Consider the following 19,521-nt stretch of genomic DNA (forward strand, 5'->3'; position numbering starts at 1 on the left):
GTTTTTTTGTTTCATTATTATGGAGTGGGCGGTATTAGGGTGACTATTGAGTCTTTTAGCCAGGGGAATTAATTCTTGGGAATTACTCTGCAAGAACTTCCTATCAACTCCCTCAGTTTCCCGAACTTCTTTGTGGATAGATATTAATTGCATTGCTTTCAGTGATGTAAATAGGAATACAGACAAGTAAAATTAGGGAGTGGCCAAAGCAGCGCCCCAACAGTTATTTGGGAGTCGTGGAATTAGAGCGGCTATCAAATCTGTCAGCAGCCCTTTTAAGATGCATTCATACTCTTGACCTTGCAGATCTTGCTCCATCTTGTTTCTGTTTTTCAATCCCAGAGTTCTTTTCTCTCTGTCTGAATTCACTTCATTTTTCTCAATATAATTAGAAAATATTTTTCTTATTATTGTTTTCTTCTTTAGATCATAGGCATTTGTCTTTATGTTCAAAAGGAAAATTTGAAAACCAAAACTATAGCCCCTACAATAAATAATACAGTCCCTATTGGCAGACTCTACCATTTAAGAAATATAAAATAATTAAAATGACGAATATAGGTCAGCTGGCAATGTGTCTCAAGCAGTTAATATAACTACCAGAGAAAATAAAGTGGGTTGTTTTTTTTTTCCTTTTTCCATAAATGGGGTGAATAATAAATAATAATAAATAATAATAATAAATAATAATAAATAAGACAGTTCGTTTTTATAGTTTCAACAGAGTAAATGGCAGAAGAGCTGTGTAGGTGTGTTTTAGATTATTTTCTTTTTAATATAACAAAACTAACCCTGAAGTTGAAGAAATTGTCCTGAAGATAAAAGGGTTTGTTTGTAGAGCTACTAGATTAAGTTATGTCGTGAGAGAAAGTAACAAGCCTTGAAAAATGGATGTATGTGATTGTGTACAATTGTGCATTTGTGTAGGGGGTACTATCTTCATGTGGTTTTGTTTTTGCTATACAATGTGTAAAGTGCTGTGTAGAGGACTTGTGTAATTACTTTTCTGTATCTATTACTGGTCTTGAGATGTTTGCTGACTTGACAGCTGTTTCCTATTTGCAGAAGTAAAATAAAAAATAGCAAAAACTCTCAGGACAGAGAAAAGTAAGGCCTTTGAGAGTGGCTGTGGATGTTTATTGTCTTTATTTTGAGATGGGGCCTTGCTCTGTTATTGCCCATATTAGTAATGAATTCCTAAGGTTCATTAGCCTCTTGCCTCAGTTTACCATGTAGCTGGCACTGCAGAAATGGGCCACTGCTTCTGGGTGACATGCTGGAAGTTGAGGTGTTCAGTACTCAGAAAAACTTATCTCTGGCCCAAGTCCTTAGGATGAAGAAAGCATAGCACAGTCAAGACTAGTCTCAGGAGCTGAGAAGTACCTTAGCTGCCTCGTCTGTGTACAAGCACCGGTTGTTGACAGCTGCTTTGACATGTCAGTTGGTGAGGTTCCAGAGCCTTCCTATTTATAAGCATGGTGACTTTCTTATGTTTCTGGGCTATGAACTCCCTTGGAGCCAGTGTCTTCAGATCTGTAGAGAAGAGTGGAATTGGCCCACTTAAGTATATCCAACGTCCCTACTTTTTAGTTGACCCGAGGCCAAAATTGTACTGTTAAATTCAAGAGGGGAACTGAACTTAGTAAGAAACCTATTTCTTATTGACTTGGGTGTTGGGGTAGTGTTAAAGTAAATAAAGGACATTTTGACTGTTCTTTCTCTGAGGGCACCTAAAGTGTTACTGCTGGTTGTTAAAATTTGTCTATTTGTATTTATTTCTATTTGTTGACAACTGATTTACAAAGAACTTGACTCAAATACCTGAAAAGCCCGAGTTTACTGGCAGTGTTTTAAAAATAATACTTTTCAGTATCGCTTTGGCCATATGTAGCACAGGTTCAATATCTAAAACGTACTTTAAAATAAGTTAGTTTTCTCATCAGCTTCTGGGATTACTCTTTTCAGTTTTCTTCACTGCTGAGATTGACATTGCTCATGAGTTTGTATGGAGTATCAATTGTCGCTCTCAAATTAAAGGAAGGACAGGGAAGAGCTTTTTGAGTAGACTTTGCCTTGTGAGAATATTGGTATTGACACTGTTTATAATCTGGAGTACAGTTGGAAGATCAGATTCTGCTGTTTGTCCCATACTGATTAATATGGCTGTACAGAGGAGATGAATGTGGCTCCTTTTCCAAGTCTATTACTCAGGAGGACTGTAAATTTGATTGGCTGTTACAATTCTAGCAGAATCATTCGATTTGAGAGCAATAGAAAGATAAGATATCCAATTACTCAAATGATTTGCAGGGTTAGCCAACGTTGTCATGGAGACATGAGTTGGAACAAATTAAATTTTAAGCAATAAATAATCTTAAAGCCCGTCTGGGAACAAGAAAATTTGGCAGTAGCACTTACCTGAATTGAATCTTAGTCTGACACGATGTTGTTTGACATTGATAAACTGTGGGGGCCTAAATTTATATATGATACATTATCTTTAAAAAGTAGCCCAGTTTAAACCAGTGAAGGAAAATATTGATATAAAATCAAGCTCCATGAACATTTATTCTATGGTTTAAATGATAAATAGGCCCTAGATTCCCAAGATGTTTTATATTTAAGGATTTAAATGCCTTAAAGACAAAGTGTCTTAAATTGGACATTTTAAGAAAAGATTGATTTAGCAGCCATGTGAGTTTTCAGAGCTGCTCTTCTCTGCTCTGCTTTGTGTGTTTGCAGATGCAGTAGAAAACCTGTGGCTGCTTCTCAGTGTGGGTGGAGATGAGAGCATGCTTATGTCTGCATGCACAATGGAGGAGATTTTGGCATAGACTCCTGCACTGAAGGTATTTTTTTGTATTTGCTAAAATTTTCTACTTTGTGGTGTCACTTGCAGACTGGAAAACTGTTCCTAACTTCATCTGGTGACCTAAAACCTGAGTAAGCATTGGCCTGAGGTTTATTCCCCTTATTTCTACATTGTTTAACTGGTTCCTGGCTTGTGTTTTGGATTTGAAAGCAACCCAATGCCCTGAAGCATGTTGACATGTGGGCCTTTTACCCATATGCCTGTTAGGTAGATGGAGATGAAAACTGGTCTGAGGTTGAGCCATTTGCTTCATTCTCACAGCCTTCGATTTTCCTTTCATCCTAACCACAGATCATCTCAAATGATTCAGTAATGACCAAAAGTGCAATATTGACCTTTATTCCCTGGTGAATTACTGTGTTTCACAGTCAGAATGGCAGGAAGTCTATTCTGTTCTGCGGAATGAGAGAAACATTATTGAGTTAGCCTAGCCCTGTGGGAACCACACATGTGCAGACCAGTGTAAGAGAATACATGGGTTAATTTTGGTTTCTGACGCTCTGGGAAATGAGAGCTGGCATGTCCTGGAACCTGCAAAGTTAGTGAGAGGATATCTGGGATGTTTTCTAAAAACATTCACCTGAATTGATTTGTCTGCTTTTAAAGTAACTTACTTGAGTCTGTCCCTTATGTAAATTTCTCTCATTTCTGTGACCCTGGGTTGTGTTCCATTCATGTTGTACTTGTGTGAACCTTACAAGGATGACATAAAACCATGTTGCATAATAACAAATGGGCATGGTTGTGCTTTTGGAGACTGTCTTTCCTTTAGAATACTTATTCTTATATATGTTTTAGTTAATCTGTGTAGCCACGAATGCTGTCTCCTCTATACAATTTTTCTTTAGAAAGTAGGTGGGCTGTTGTTACCTCAAAGAAGTATAATTTTTCTTCAGATTAGATTTCTCTGTAGGTTATATTTCAGTAAAGCAGTAATTTAATTTGTAGTTAAGGTATAATTCCTGATTACCTCCCTCAAGCAAAGCTGCATTATTATCCAGTAGGTTTGTACACCCAAGTCATTCTGCAGACCACCTTCTTAAGAGTGAAGCTTTTCTGGGGATTGTGCTTTGAAAATTTTTAGTGTTTAACATTTGTTCTAAAATGTTTTTGAGAATTTTTAAAAATTACTTTGACTGTTGTCTGTTCATAGTGGATCCCAACTTGTAGCACATTCCACTGCCCTTGTACTGACAAGGTATAGCTAATACTAGTCCTTAGACCCTGGTACTAGCATGAAGTAACTCCTTTGCTCCCTCCCTATAATTCTGTCTGCTAGGGATCTTTGCCTGTTTCCTGATATTGATGGAGAAGAGATTTAAACATGCCTACCTGGGAAACCAGGACCGCTGCCTGCCTTCCTAAGGGGCAATTTCTGGCTGATAGTTCCGCCTAGGAATTGGGAAGGCAGCTCAGGGGCTCTGTCTTTTCAACTAAAATAAACTAAGAAAATACATGTCACATGCAAAGCCATTCTGCTAGGCCATGGTTGTCCATGGTCTGGGTCTTGTGTAGTTGTCGGAGTAGCAGCTTTTTCTGAGATGCCTTTTGGGAGCAGGAAGTACTACCATGTGTGTACAGGTAATGTAACTGTATATAGCATGCTTATAAAGTTAGGAAACTGCTTGCTCACAGTTGCATCCACTATTTAAGATTTCAGTGTGTTAAGAAAACACACAGTCATGGGCTACATCTGTACAGGGGTTCTAGGTTATCTCCATGAATGATCCTTGGTTGGAGTAAAAATCTGAGAAAAGACCCGTGTCCAGATTCATGGCAGCTCAGTTTCCAAGTGGGTTCCCTAGTAATGGGAATAGGGACTGTCGCTGACATGAACTCAGTGGCCTGCTCTTTGATAACCTCCCCCTCAGGCGGGTGCAGCCTTACTAGGCCACAGAAGAAGACAATGCAGCCACTCCTGATGAGACCTGATAGACTAGGATCAGATGGAAAGGCAGCCCCTATCAGTGGACTGGGGGAGGGACATGAGTGGAGAAGAGGGAGGGTGGGATTGGGAGGGGATGAGAGAGAGGGCTACAGGTGGGATACATAGTGAATAAAATGTAATTAATAAAAATAAAAAATAAAAATGTCAAAGCAAATGAAAAAGAAAAAAGAAGAAGAAAACACACATGCAAAACTGCTTACTCAGTGATGGCCAAGATGTAAACCTTAGGGGCAAGGAGCCTTTGCTGGGTCACAATGGACAGTACAAAACAGAGGTTAGAGCTGGCTGGAGGTCAGCACCTACCAAATAAAAGTGACATGGGCCTCAGTAATAGCTGTAGTAAAGGGAATGTTGTTTATTTCATTACAGTGTCCCCATCTTGTGAAAGTCACTTCTGCTTTTCAACCAGACTTTCTTGTGTCCTATCTCAATAGGCTCAGGTAGATCATGTTTTGGTTGTGTGACTGTGATTCTAATCTTGTAGAAATGACGATTACGATGACGATGATGTTATGTCATCACTGGCTTTTCCTCTTTCTGATCTTGCTGTTTATGAAATACCTAGTTTTTCTTGTGCTGTCAAAGTGAGCAGCAGGATCTGTGAGCCGAGTTAAAGGCTCGGCTTATTCCGAGGTGGCTATGGAGAGATTTGCTCTTTCCAGCCCAGAACACTAGAATTTGTCTTGGAAGCCTCTGTAGTCCCAGAAGGTGTTTTGCTTTGAGGGCACGAGAAGCTGTTTTTCCATTCTGTAGCAAGTCAATATGATTTCCTGTGAACAGGCCCTTTGTGAACTCTGTAACAAGGGTTTCTGAATAGTAGAAATGAGCCAGTTAGAAGCCTAAACAGTTGTGATGATTTTGTCAAAGATGCAGCTTAACCAAAGTGACAAATTAAAGCCCAAATGTTCTGCTTGGCAACAGTTGGGTCAAAACATTTAAATCATTAATTAGAAGAAACTCAAGGCAGGGAGGGAGCTTACACAAATACATCACAGGCTCAAAACTCCTCCCAGAAAATGCAACTGAATTCTTTGGGGAAAAAATTAGGGCAGCCCTCAAGTGGGGCCTGACAAGCTTGTCATTTGCAAATAAATCAAAAGACCATCATTGTAGGAAGGAGACCCAGTGAATAGAATTGCTTTGTCATTCTTTGATGAGCCCCACACTCAAGCCTGCTATTAAAAATGAATGCATTCAAGAGGCTCTGTATTAAGAACGTAAACAATTAAGGCCACTTGCACTGGTCTGCTGAGAGCTGCCTAAGAGAAAAGATGGCAGAGTTTTCTGCATTCTACCTCCACAGCCAGAGAATGGGAGCAATTAATGTTGTTGTCTCCACCTAGGCAGCCTTCCGCACTCCCCCCCCCCCACATCTCTTTTTTTTCCTTTCTTCCCTTCTCTTAACCCCTCCTTATTTTCAGAGAGGCCAGGTATAAAGATGAGCAGTAAAAGAGAGTTAGTGCCTCCGCCCAGTTGGAAAGGCTCAGGTTTAGCAAGTGTAAGGGCTCCCAAGTGACAGGGAGAGGGAACATAAACGTTATTATCTGCAGTAACTGTGATAACTTCTGCGTAGCTGACCCCCCAAAAGCTTTGTATCCTTTGTTGCTCTTTGTTTTGTTTTTGTTACAAGTTTCAAAAATGTAGTCAGTGGTGGGTGGCTGGAGAAGTATCTGAATAGAACCTGACATCTTACAGGAGAGGGTTGTGATCCTGGGCCCTGGGTTTGTGTTCTTGTTTTTGTCTTATTTCTTGGAACTGTATGCTTCCATAGCAAGACTTTGGAGAAAGTTCTGGATATGTTACAGATTGTTTTGACCTTAGGCTAGTTATTTTAATCTTTGAGTGCATTTCCAAGAGGAATTGGTTTGAAATTGAGAGATATGCCCCAGGGTCAGGCTGGGAGCTAAGCAGCAGATGCTGTGCCATTAAGTGGTAGATAGTGTTAGAGCCCATTGTTGTTATTCTGAGTCCCCACAACTACAGAACCGCCTGGGAACCTTGAGAAAGAATGGCAAGCTTCCAGGTCCAGATCTCTGACAGAATCACTGGAGTTAAGAGAGCTACTCTGGACAGCCTCATTAGACACCACTGGTCACCTCAGTTTGAAGGTAACCCATATGCCAGGGCTGTTGTTTAGGGGTACAGCATGTGCCTGACATGTTCCGAGCCCTGGATTCCATCACTGGAAGCAAGACAAATCAATCTCACATTGTTTTAATTTAGATTTTTCCAAGATGTGATTTTACTGACATTGAGTGTATTTTAAGCAGAAGTGTACTCCAGTGTATTAGAATTTTGGATACCTTACCGTTTCATGAGCATTCTGTCAACCCTGAAGGTAGTTCTTTCCTGCAAAGGGGTAAGGAACACTGGGTAGGTTTATAGTGCTAGCTATGTATATCCATTCTGGGGCCAGTTTGTATATATATAACCTGCACTAACTTTAGATATGTCAGAGTTAGTTGCCTCCAGGAACTAGAAATGCCTTTAATAGATTGTGCTCCGCAGGTGGGTAAGATTGACAGATATTACTATAATGTTCTTAGTGGTAAAGATATTGTCTATAGCTTGCTTGCCTAAGATTTACAGTTTGTAGTTGGAGTTGCTTATAAAATGCCTGTTCTGGCATGTAAAGCCTTTCTGTCAGAGCAGCAAGAGCACAGTGTCCTTGTCATTATAGGTCACATGACCTACTTCTTGTGATGCCATTATTAACTAAGGGGTGACAAGGACTGTGTGGATTGTGTGTCTACCCAGTTTTATTATTTTTTAAACAATACTTGAGTTTATGAGCTTTTGGGGGTTTCTAATGTTCCTTTACTGTGTTAATAAATCATTTTCTTTAAGTGTAGATGCTTACATTTGTACTTTGAAGATAGATAGAGAGACAGGTATACAAATAACATAGCTGCTGTTTGGATTGTACAGTTGACAGCTCTTACCTTCCTTAAATTATAAATTGAAACAAAAAAGTAAGAGAAGTGTTTAGAAAGACTGATGATGAGGGAGTCATAAATACTCTTATCATACATACATTTTTTCTTTGAGGTATCAGCTTATAGGACCTGCGTACACATATGTACACAGATGTGCACACACTACCCTAAGGCTTCTCTTCCTCCCCACTCCCATCTAGTGAATGTATGTGGCCATTTTAGAATCATCATAAATATGATTTACATTCCTGTGGGTTGACATGTATTAGACAGCTGATTTGTCAGGAGGTAAATGTTAGGTTTTTTGAAATGTGAAATGGTTGTAATATGTAGAACTACTACCACATCTTTATCTGCTTTTTCCTTTCTTGTGCTTTGAACCAGCTCTGCAGTGAATTTTTTTTTTGTTTTTTTAATGTGGAATGCTTTTCAATTTGAACTGTTGCCTTAGGATAAACTTTTAGCTATGGAGAGCTTTGTTCTGGGATTTTGATAATTTTCTGCTTTTGATGAACTGTCCATCTCTTTTTCAAGACCAACTACTGGGAACGCAAATGTGTAGTTCAGTGTTCGAGCACTTGTCTACCGTGTGTTAGGCCCTAGTGTCAGTTCCCAGTACTGCCCAAAACAAAACCCAAAATTACTACTGTATTAGTTTACTGTCCTCAATGATATGTACTTAGTCTAGTTTTTCTGAATACTCAAATTAGATTTTAATAAAAAGTTTATTTATTTATTTTTTTTTTTTTTCAGAGACCCAGGTTCTACTCAGCTTTACTCTGGAGCTGTGGAAGACTTTGAACTCCTCATCCTCCTGCCTCAGCTCACCAGTGTTGGGATTTACAGTCATGTGCCCCAACACTTTGTTTTATGGGGTGCTTGGGATTGCATTCAGGGCTTTATGTATGCTACAAAAGCAATTTGTCATCCTTAGTCTCTCTCTCTTCTCTCTACTATCCCTCTCTCTCTCTCTTTCTCTCTCTCTCTCTCTATATATATATATATGTATGTATGTATATATACATATATTATAATAACAAGTTCCAAATGGCCCATCTTATTTAAAATCTTACCAACACTTCATTTATTGTTTTTCTCTAGGCCTCAAGATTGTTTCAGGGAAATCAACATAAAAGAGAAGAAAAAAAAGTTATCACTTTGGCAGCCTCCAGTGTGAACACTACTTTTTAGGATCCTTCAACTTTATAATTTACTCCTGGTGGAGTTTCTCCTCCATAAACTGACTTTGGGCAGAGTGCCACAAGACTGCCTTGAGACCCAAGGGCAATTACTCTTGCACAGTCCTTATGCTGCTTTGAGCTTCAAACAGCATTCATTATGCATTAACTTTGGGTGTAGTGGGGAAGTATATGAGCCCCCCCCCCCCCCCGGAGAGTGGGCTCTTTAGTCCTTGTAATTGCAAAAGTGTGAGGAGTATGAGTAAGAGAATGCTGAGCTTTTAGGAATCAGAATCGTGAAATTGTCATGTGCACACTTCAGTTTAAAAGCCCTGCAGAGCATTTCTAATTTTCATCCATTGCTGGGCTTCAAGGTACCTCTTGGTTTTACTTCTTACAAGTATGCATGCACCTCTGCATCATTGTTGTTGTTTTGTTAGTCTTAGGGATCAGAGCCAGGACTTTTTGCATCCTGAAGTGTGTTTCGCTTTTCATCTAAGACCCAAATTCCTACATACTGAATTGTTGATGCATTAGGAGGTGGAGGCAGTTGGCTTTTTCTGAGTTTGAGGCTAGTCTGGTAATATAGACCCCACCTCAAAAAAACCCAAAAGTTAAAAAAAAAAAAAAAGGAAAATGGCTCCCAGGTACTGGGATTACAGGCATGTGGCACCACACTCAGCTGACATCTGTGGCTGTTATCCTAATACAGTAAACAAAGTATTACTATACTGCATTTCCTGATAGTTTATCTGAAGTACGTTGGACATTGAATTTAGCATTACAGGGAGAATCAGCTTTGTACTGCAGTCAAGTTTTACTTTGATGGTAGTGTGGACTGAGGATCAGTTTTAGTAGATCTGGGAGGGTGAAGGTGTGTCAGAATGTTCAGTGAAGTCTTATTCTCATGTCTTCACCGTGTTATATGGAGGAAGTATATGTGGCTTTTTAGTATGTATAACTTAGTTTATCAAGTGACAGTGAGTGTAAGGATCTTGAAAAATGAAGAGAAGAGTGCTTATTTTGTTAGGAGCAAAGGCACCTTCTGAGTGTACTTGAGGGAGGCCTTGAAGGATTGGAAGTCCTCTTCGGTTTGAATAGGATACCTGTAGCTTATACATTAGTTCACTTGACTTTGATGGAACTCTAAGATAGAGTAGTCTCATTCCTGTTATTCATATAACACAACTATGATTTGGCAGTTGAATCTTAACTTGGAAACACCTGATAATAGTTTGCTGAGGTGTGAATCTAAATTCTTGGGTCATGAGACCTCATAAGGGTAAATCAGTAAAGGGAGCAAATATGTACAAGAAACATAAAAGATTGTGCTAGATAAGTAAATATTATCCCTGCCCCCTGCTACCTTGATAGGTACAGGTTGTCCACAGAGTAAGGCCTATTCTGGGAGCTTGACTGGGCATTTCTGGGTAGGGAGCCAAGAGTGATGGCTCAATGGCTAAGAGTATTTGCAACACAACCATGAAGAACTGAATTTTATCTCAACAACCTTGCAGAATCTCATGTACTTGTGAGGGCAGAGAAAGGGTGATTGCTAGGGCAATGCTGGCTGCTTACCTAATCAATGAAGCTTGTTTCTTAAAAGGAATATAGCCTCACCTTTTATGTACATATACCATACATACTCATAAAACAAACACAGGTCTGTGTGGAGAACTGTTTGAGTTGGGAATGACCTCCAGATGCTGATTTGTTATTGATGCCCTAAAGTGTCAATTGTAATCTAGCAGTATGAAATACATTTTTAGCTTTTATAGGGAAGTCCTCTGTAGGTGGAAAATAGAGTTTGCACACAGTTTCAGTAGATTCTCTAGTTTTCAGGAGAAGTTTTATCAAAGGATTTAAAACTTGCTTTAACATTTATTCTTTTTTTTTAATCTTTTATTTTTTTTATTAATTACACTTTATTCATTTTGTATCCCCCCATGAGCACCTCCCTCCTCCCCTGCCGATCCCACCCTCCCTCCCCTTTCTGCATGCATGCCACTCCCCAAGTCCACTGATAGGGGAGGTCCTCCTCTCCTTCTTTCTGATCTTAGTCTATCAAAAGTGGCTGCATTGTCCTCTACTGTGGCCTGGTAAGGCTGCTCCCCCCTCAGGGGGAAGTGATCAACGAGCAGGCCAATCAGATTATGTCAGAGGCAGTGCCTCTTCCCATTACTATGGAACCCACTTGGACACTGAACTGCCATGGGCTACACCTGTGCAGGGGTTCCAGGTCATCTCCACAAATAGTCCTTGGTTGGAGTATGAGTCTCTGGGAAGTTCCCTGTGTTCAGATTATCTTGTTCTGTTGCTCTGCTTGTGGAGTTCCTAACATTTATTCTTATTTGAGGGTTTTACATGCATGTATGTTTGTGAACCATATACATACGTGTTACCAGAAGACCATAAGAGAGTGTATTGTGTCTCCTGGAATGGGAGTTACAGGTTATGAGCCACCATGTCTGTTCTGGGGACCAAATCTGTGTCTGTTGCAAGAGCACCAAATGATCCTTACTTAAGTAGCAAACTATCTCTTAAGCCCTTAGGTTGTGAAACTCATAATACTAAGATAGGACCTGGTATAACTTGCTTGTCAGCATTGAGACGAAGAATAGAAGCATAGGTGCAAAACATTGCTGCTTGTTAATTCATGCTAAACTAAGAATTTTATCAGAGTGCCTTTGGTATCTAGGCAGAAGACAATGCTAAGAGTCATCATCTTTGTTTTTTTCATCCACCCATCTATCCATCCATTCATCCATGTATCCATATCTATTTTGTACCCTTTCTGCCCCCCCCCCCCACTACTGTCCACATTTTGAAGAGAAGGAAAGGGAACATTTTAGGAAGTATGGATGTGGGAAGTAGAGATGCTGTTTGTGGAACTTACAAAGCATTCTGAGGTATATGTAGTACCCTCACTGCCAGGGGGAAGGTGCTCTTGTTGATATCTTACATGTGGACAGAGTTGTGCAGCAGAAGCAGACTTGGACTGAGTTCTCCTGGTTTTCTGGTCAGATGGTTTAAGGTTGGTTTAGAGACCTGGCAAAGGAAAGGGATTGCTGAGGTAACCTTTCCTTTTCCTGCATTGTATCTTTTCCTTTTGTCAATATAGAATTTGCAGGACATATGACATGGTTTCTGATGATTTCTCATCACTTGAAGCTTTGATCTCTGTCTTCATTTCTCAGTCTCAACAAGTCTAATTTTGTATTGCTTTTATATTAGTTTTTACTTCTGTTTGCTTCACAGTCACTTTAATCATTAAAAGTTACACTGTAAATGTAGTCTATTCAGAATGAGTTCTTTTCTGTTTGTGAGACAAACAGAAGGCCACCCACACTGGCCTTGAGCTCAGTACTTCTGCTTTAGCTTTCTGTGTCATGGAATTACAGTTTGTTGCTGTCACACTAAGCTCAGAGTGGGTCTTAATAGTCCTTTTGGCCATGTTCAAGCTTACCTTGATGCATTTTTATGTAATAACATGTATTACAATAAAGGTGAGGATTTTTATTTTTGTAAACCAGGGTTTACAAAAATTCTGGCTGCATAAATTAATATGAATAGCTGTAACATCAGAAAAATCTTGAGTATAGTTTATGTACTCTTAATGTGTTCTGATCCTTAACCTAAAAGCCAGAAACAGCAGAAGAAAACTCATCAATTTGGCCATCTAACTTAACATTCTAAACAGAAAAAAAAAAAATCTTTTTAGGCAAAGCTGGTAGACAAGTGGCAGGCCAGGTGAGTTGCTTAGTTTTTTTTATCAACTAAACAATCTGGAGTTAATCTGTGAGGGGAGAGCCTCTATTGAGAAAATGCCTCTATCACATTGACCTCTAGGCAAGTCGGTGGGGGTATAGACTTGATTAATGATTGATATGGGGAGTGCTCTGCTCACAGGATGCTTGCAACCCTGAGGTTCTGTACTGTATAAAAATCAGGCTGAATAAGCCATAGGGGACAACCATTAAGTAGCTTTCCTTCATGATCTTTAGTTCTTTAGTTCTTGCCTCCAGGTTCTTTGAGTTCTTACCCTGGCTTCTCTTAGTGGTATGAAAATAAACTCCCCTTTCTTTTCAAGCTGTTTTTGGACATGGTGTTTATCTCAGTAAGAAATCAATGGAGGGCATCAGACAAACCAATGAAGGATAATATTTGTATTATTTCAAGGAAAGAATGTCCAGAAAATTCATTATTGATATGACCTCCTGTATTCTCATTAAGGCAGGCACTCTTATTCCCAGAGATTTTCTGCTGAGCAGGTTGACAGCATACTTCACAGTCTAACTTGCACATACATTCTGACCCTGAAACTCAAGAGGTCCATATATTCAGCATTATTTGGCACAGACTTCAGAATTCTGGAAAATTGGATAAAACATCAGTGTCTTGCTTATATGTGTGAGTACTCAAGAGTGGAGTATGCTGATGTATTCAGTCTGTCTGTGTTTATTTACTGGGCAGTTGTTTCTTAGATGGACAACAAATAGAACAGGGGTATATGGAATGGGACATGTTGTTATTAAAATGTGTTCTCTTACTCTGGGCTTCTGTGGGTGAATGCAAGGCAGAAATGATGGTGGCCCAAGGCCACTTAACATACACCTGTTACTGTTTCTGGATGATGTGTTTAGTGTTATTTTACCTTTTTATCAGGCTTCTCTGATCCACGGGTTCACTATCCTGTGTGCATGAGTTATGTATTCAAAGCAAATTACCTTTCATTTCATGCTTTTGCCCTGGAATATCGGGCAAGTAAGTACCACTGAGCTGAATCTCCAAGTAATGTCACTTAAAAAATAACTTCTTTTACATCTTTGATTGTTTTTGCTGACTTGTATGAATTTATACCACATTATGTCTGGTGTTCACAGACATTAGAAAAGGGCATTAGGTCCCATGGAAGAGGAATTACAGATAGTTGTGAGCTACTATGTAGGTGCTAGGAACTGAACTCCATATGAACTCTATATGAGCAACCAGAATCATTGAATCATCTCTTTATTTCCACCACTATCACTTCTACAATTGGAAAACTTTAAGTGTATTTTGAAAGAGAAAGAGCAGAATGATGCTAGAATATGTATGGAATGTGGGTAATGAGTGTTTTTCCACTGTGTGTGTGTGTGTGTGTGTGTGTGTGTGTGTGTGTCTATAACTACCAAACAGGAAAGGGAAGTCTGCATGTGCTTCATGGGAGAGCCTTGACTTTGAGTTACCTACTTTGAATGGATGAGTGATAGTGATAAATGGACTGTGAATTCCTTACTGAGTTCCGTTTTACACCCATCAAAAAGGGCATGGAGAAATGCTGCTTACTGGCATGCTCCTTGTGGCTTGTTCAGCCCTCTTCTTACAGAACCTAGGAACAAAAGACACCAAGGCTTAGCCTTCCCACACCAATCATTAATCAAGAAAATGTACCATAGGCTTTTCCATAGGCAGTCTGGTTGGGGCAGTTTTCCCAGTTGAGGTTTCCTCTTCAAAACTGTGTTGACATAAAAGTTATCAAAGTTACTCTGGATCTTTGGAACTTCAGACTTCCAAAGTTGACATAGAAGTAGCCAGCATAGTTACTTCTGTTAAATTTGTGCCACTAAAGTACCAGTGGGTCTCAGGTAGATCTCTGTTGCAGGTTGCTGGGTTTATACATGAATGAGACTGATGATTAGTTTTCACCTCCAGCACTGTCTGTAGTACCTTTAAACACTATACTAGTCAGCAGGAATGAAATTTTACTTGGGCACCAGTTTAGTTTCTTCATGTTTGGTGATATAAGTAAGTTGTATCTTCAATAATACAACTTGTGGAGGGTAACTAGTAGTCTTGCAATAGCATGTAATGTTTGGGAAGATCTGTGGGACCCCTTTAGCCAATTTAAGAAAGATAAACCCCATTTTGATACTTGGATTTTTCTAGTTGGGTAATGTTTCCCCATTATATGATAACTCCATTTAGATTGCTTTTATGTATGTATATATTTTAGGAAGCTACTACCTTAGTAGGTTTCTATGTGTCTCTTTTTGGGTTTTTTTTAAACTGGGTTTTGAAACTGTAGCAAATCCAGGGTGTCCTCAAACTAACAGAGATCTGCTTGCCTCTGCCTCCTGAGTGCTGGGGTTAAAGGCTCATGCTGCCATGCCCAGCTTGATGTAGCTTTTTATGAAGGCAGTTAGTGTTAATTATTACCCTGTTTCATCTTCTGCCTGCCTTTTTCCCCCCTCCCTATTTAATCCTGTTCTTATTTCCTCTTTATTCCTTTAAGACATTGTGTTTTAGTTCTCCTTCCTTTGAAGATTCCCTTCTCTGTTCCTTCCTTATCCTTTTCTAGCTAACTGCTGTCGGTATTCTGAATGAAATACACACACTTAAAACTCACAAGAGAAAACATTCAGGAGCCATCCATTTACCCATAAACTTCAGATAAACATCCACTTACCTGCAAATTCCACTTAAAAAAAAAGAGCTGTATAGTATTCCATTGTAAAAGTTCACGTAATAGTTGTTTATTATCCATTCAGCACTTAATGGATGTTGAGACTATTTCTAGTTTCTCAGTTTCTGTCTACTATGATTATAGCAGCAATGAACATAGGTGAGCATAGATCTTTGTAGTAAGAAGCTATCTTGAAAGGTACTGTTTCTCTGAAATCTTAGCATGTTTGTTTTGTTACTTGTATGTAAGAAGGCTGATTTGCATGTTTTTAATTTTGTATCACACTACTTTGCTGAAAAATATTTATATGCTGTAGCTGTTTCCTGGTGGTGTCTTTAGGGTCCTTTATGTATAAAGTACTATTGTTTACAGATAGGAACTTTCCCCCCTTGGTCTTTTCCAGTTGTCTTATTGCTGTAGCTAAAACTTTGCACACTATATCAAACAGGTATGGAGAGAAGGGATTTCGTTGTCTGGTTTGTGATTTTAGTGGACTTTGGAGTTTCTTTGTTTAGAATGATGTTGGCTGTGGGCTTGCTGTAATTTGCTTTTGTGTTCTGATAGGTCCCTGGCATCTCTAGGACTTTTTTTTATTATGAAAGGATATAGGATTTTATCAGAGGCCTTTTATGAGGGGAGGATATGTAATCGTACAAGCAGGTTGTATGACATTTTAGTGCATATGTATCATTATATTTTGTAAAATCATCCCCCTGACTGCCCTCACTTATTACCCCTGCCCTGCCTCCTCTTTCCCTCCTTCAGATAGACCCTTAGTTCTACTTTAATGTTACATGTTCCATTAATCTCTACAGCCCCTGCAAGATCTCTTCCTTTTGGATCATGATTCCCTTTCTCCCTGTCTGTCTGTCTGCCTCTCTCTCACATACACCTACACATGCACTTCCCTGCAGATGTTATGATATGATTTCACTTATCATTATGGTTGCATAAAATTCTGTTGAGTATGTGAACCTCATTTTCTTTTATCTGTTCATTTGTTGATGGACATTTAGGCTAGTTCCACTTCCTGGTGATTGTGACTAGTGAAATTATATGTGGTGCATTGACTTATTCAAGAGTTATATAGCTAGCTCATGCAGTAGTTGTATTTTCAGTTTTTTGTATTTTAGTAGTTGTATTTTAGTTTCTACACTTCTGTAGTGACTACACCAGTTTACATTTGCACCGTCATTGTGTAGTGAAGAGAGAAATGGAGAGGATGGCAGTACCTCTTTCTTCTACTTTTGCTCTATGCATCTTTGAAAGCCAGATCGCCTTGACATTATGATTTTTGATACCACTCCGAGTGAACTTGCCGTAACTGTAAACATGTCCCACAGTATACCCTCAATGAAAAAGTGTTAAGGACGTACAATTCCAGATTGAAAGGACAATATATTCTAAATCATGTAGATTTTTTACTCATAATTATTATTTTTATTTATATCTTAATTAAACAATAATGTGTATATTTCACCAGCATGTGTGTTTGTGCACCATGTGTGTGCTTGGTACCTAAAGAAGCTAGAAGAGGGCAAGTGAGCTGGAGGTAGAACTGGTTGTGAACCACTGTGTGTGTTCTAGGAGTGGAACCTGGGTCCTCTGGGAGAGCAGCCAGTGATTTTAACCACTGAGTAATTTCTCCAGCTCCATCATTATCTTTTAAGTGACCAGTAAAATTTGCACTTCTGCCTACTCTATTCTGCCTTAGTATCTACTGTTTATCTTCAGGTAATTATTGGTAACATGGTTTAAGGAACAATTTTCTGTCTCCTGGAGTGATAGTTGAAGACTCAAGTTTCACGTTTCTGAACTGACTGGGAGGTGTTCTAAATATGTGTGTGGCTTTGTCTTTGTAGACTGAAATCGCCAAGAGATTGAATACCATTTGTGCACAAGTCATCCCATTTCTGTCTCAGGAAGTAAGTAAAATGTTCAGCTGTTAAAGTGAAATTGTGTTGCTTCTCTGTTTGCAAATTAGCCAGTTTTAGATGTTAATTTTATCAGGAGGAACAAGTGTGAAGAACATCTGTTACATCTGAAGTGTCTCAACCATGTCATTCTCTCTAAGGCATCCAAGAACAGGCTTTTGGAGGGGTGTAACAGTATCTCAACCCCAAGTTATTGTTGTTGTTGTTATTATTTTGAAAACTGCAAAGTGACTGTCAAGCATAAAGAAAGCTGTTTCTCTCTCTCTCTGTCTCTGTCTCTCTCTCTCTCTCTCTGTGTGTATGTGTGTGTGTGTGTGTGTGACTATGGCCTGGAACAACTTAGGTAGAACAATCTACCATAAAATTTACAGTCGTCTTACCCTGCCTCTTCAGTGATTGTATTTAAGGCCTGTGCTACAACTCTGGCTGTGCATGTGTTTGAGTTCTGTGTGCTTGGTATGACTCAGGTACCCTTTTGTGTTTTCTTGAAAGTAACTGCATTGGAGTTAATCTACAAGAAAGCAGGGACTTCATTTATGTATCAGATTTATTTCACGGAGGGAGAGAGTAGATGATAATTATTATAAGGATAAAATGAGTATTTATATCATGTTGATTCATCTACTCATAGACTTAGATAAAGAAGCCATGTGGTTTGAGTTTACTTTAACATTTTCAAAGGAAGTCCTTCATAGGGGTAATTTTAGATTGACTCAGTATTTTATTTCAGTTTTGCTTTGAAAGTGTTATCTTCTTTCTGGGAACAGGGGAATAATGTGTTTTCAATATGTAAAAATGAATGTGTGGTGATGTGGGGGAAGCCCCGCTGGTGGGAGATTAGAGCACTGGAGTTGGCTGTGGAGCACCCTGAATATCTACTGATTTGCTTTCAGCTTTCAGTGACCTCGCCTCTGTTGTTCTATTCTCTTTAAATTAACTGTGTCGTTATTTTGATTATGTATAGAGTTGGGGAATGGGCAAGGTGAATTTTCATTCTCTAAATTGAAAACAGAGCTTGCTTTCTCCTTGGAAGGTAAAACACTAAAAGGCTAAAATAAATAGTAGGGAGAATTTCCAGTTATATAAAAAACTGCTGACACATCTAGATTTTTTAATCAGAGAAATCCTAGACTGACTAGTTACATTTTAAGTATCAAGATGGGTGTTTCAGTTGTGAATGTCATGTGCCCAAATCTACTACCGAAAACTCCTGTAAGCTAGGACAGTCCTCCATGTGTTCATCTCTGTAGTATCCAAAGACTGGTCACCATTCTTGATGTCTCTTCTGATATTTATCACCCCACCAGGAGTTCAGTAGTGACTAGAACCCTTCAGAAATAAAGGGAAACACCATCATGTTGTCCTTCTTTGTATTCTGTAAAGTGACAGTGTATGAGAACCAGCCTTTCTGTCTTTGTTGTCAGAATGAACAGGAAAATCCTTAGCTATTGCTAACACATTTTTTTTTTCTCCTTGTTTTCAAAGCATCAACAACAGGTGGCCCAGGCTGTCGAACGTGCCAAACAGGTGACCATGGCAGAGTTGAATGCCATCATCGGGGTACGTGGCCTACCAGGTCTACCTCCTACAGTGTGTATCACCAGCTTTCATTTCTTTATGGTTTGATAGCATAACACACATACCGCTAAGTTGTGTAACTTAGAGATGACTGATTTGATTAATAAGGGAGGGTGAAAGGGGGTTTGGGTGTAGGTGGAGAGGTTTAGGGAATAGGATGTAGTAGCACAAGGAGAATGAAGGGAGAAACACTAGTAGAGGAAGAAAAATAACTCTTCTAAATGGAGAAGTAAAAAGACTATCCTGTGGATCTTAGAATCACCCTTGCTGTTAGTGAGGCAGAAGATGTAGATCACTTTCTAAACACTTTCCTTGTTTCTTTCTGTCTAGTACCATTCCACCACAGTGAGATCAGTACAAGACTCTTGAATAATTCCCAGAGTTGCCCTTGCCATTTGCTTTCTAGGGCACTGGAACCTGTGTGGTTGTTTGAGTCTTCTCTTTATTGTACCTCTTTCATGAATTTTAAAGTGGCATACCAATGAAAAGCTCCCTCCATAGGGAAGGAGTGTTAATTGTCTGCCCAGTGCTTTGTGGCTTTTCAGGGTTCACATCTCTGGAGTTTAGCCATCTCTTCTTGCTGGTGAAGTTGGTTTCTCTTGTCAATCACAAGTCATTTATTCTGCACTA

At 39.2% G+C, this 19,521-nt stretch overlaps 1 protein-coding gene across 14 annotated transcripts in view; it reads left to right on the top strand.

The window, feature by feature from the left end:
• Positions 1 to 19,521, top strand: part of Tle1 (TLE family member 1, transcriptional corepressor) — an 86,326-nt gene that overhangs the window by 12,591 nt on the left and 54,214 nt on the right. For 6 of the 14 annotated variants that reach the window (XM_055591492.1, XM_055591529.1, XM_055591535.1 and 3 more), the window contains exons 5-6: positions 17,242 to 17,304; positions 18,799 to 18,873. In XM_055591492.1, the coding sequence (XP_055447467.1) occupies positions 17,242 to 17,304; positions 18,799 to 18,873 (138 nt within the window). The other 8 variants (XM_055591483.1, XM_055591511.1, XM_055591520.1 and 5 more) reach the window with 5 other exon arrangements.

This window comes from Psammomys obesus, unplaced genomic scaffold, assembly GCF_907164565.1.
Source record: "Psammomys obesus unplaced genomic scaffold, mPsaObe1.curated_primary_1811, whole genome shotgun sequence".
NCBI lineage: Eukaryota > Metazoa > Chordata > Mammalia > Rodentia > Muridae > Psammomys > Psammomys obesus.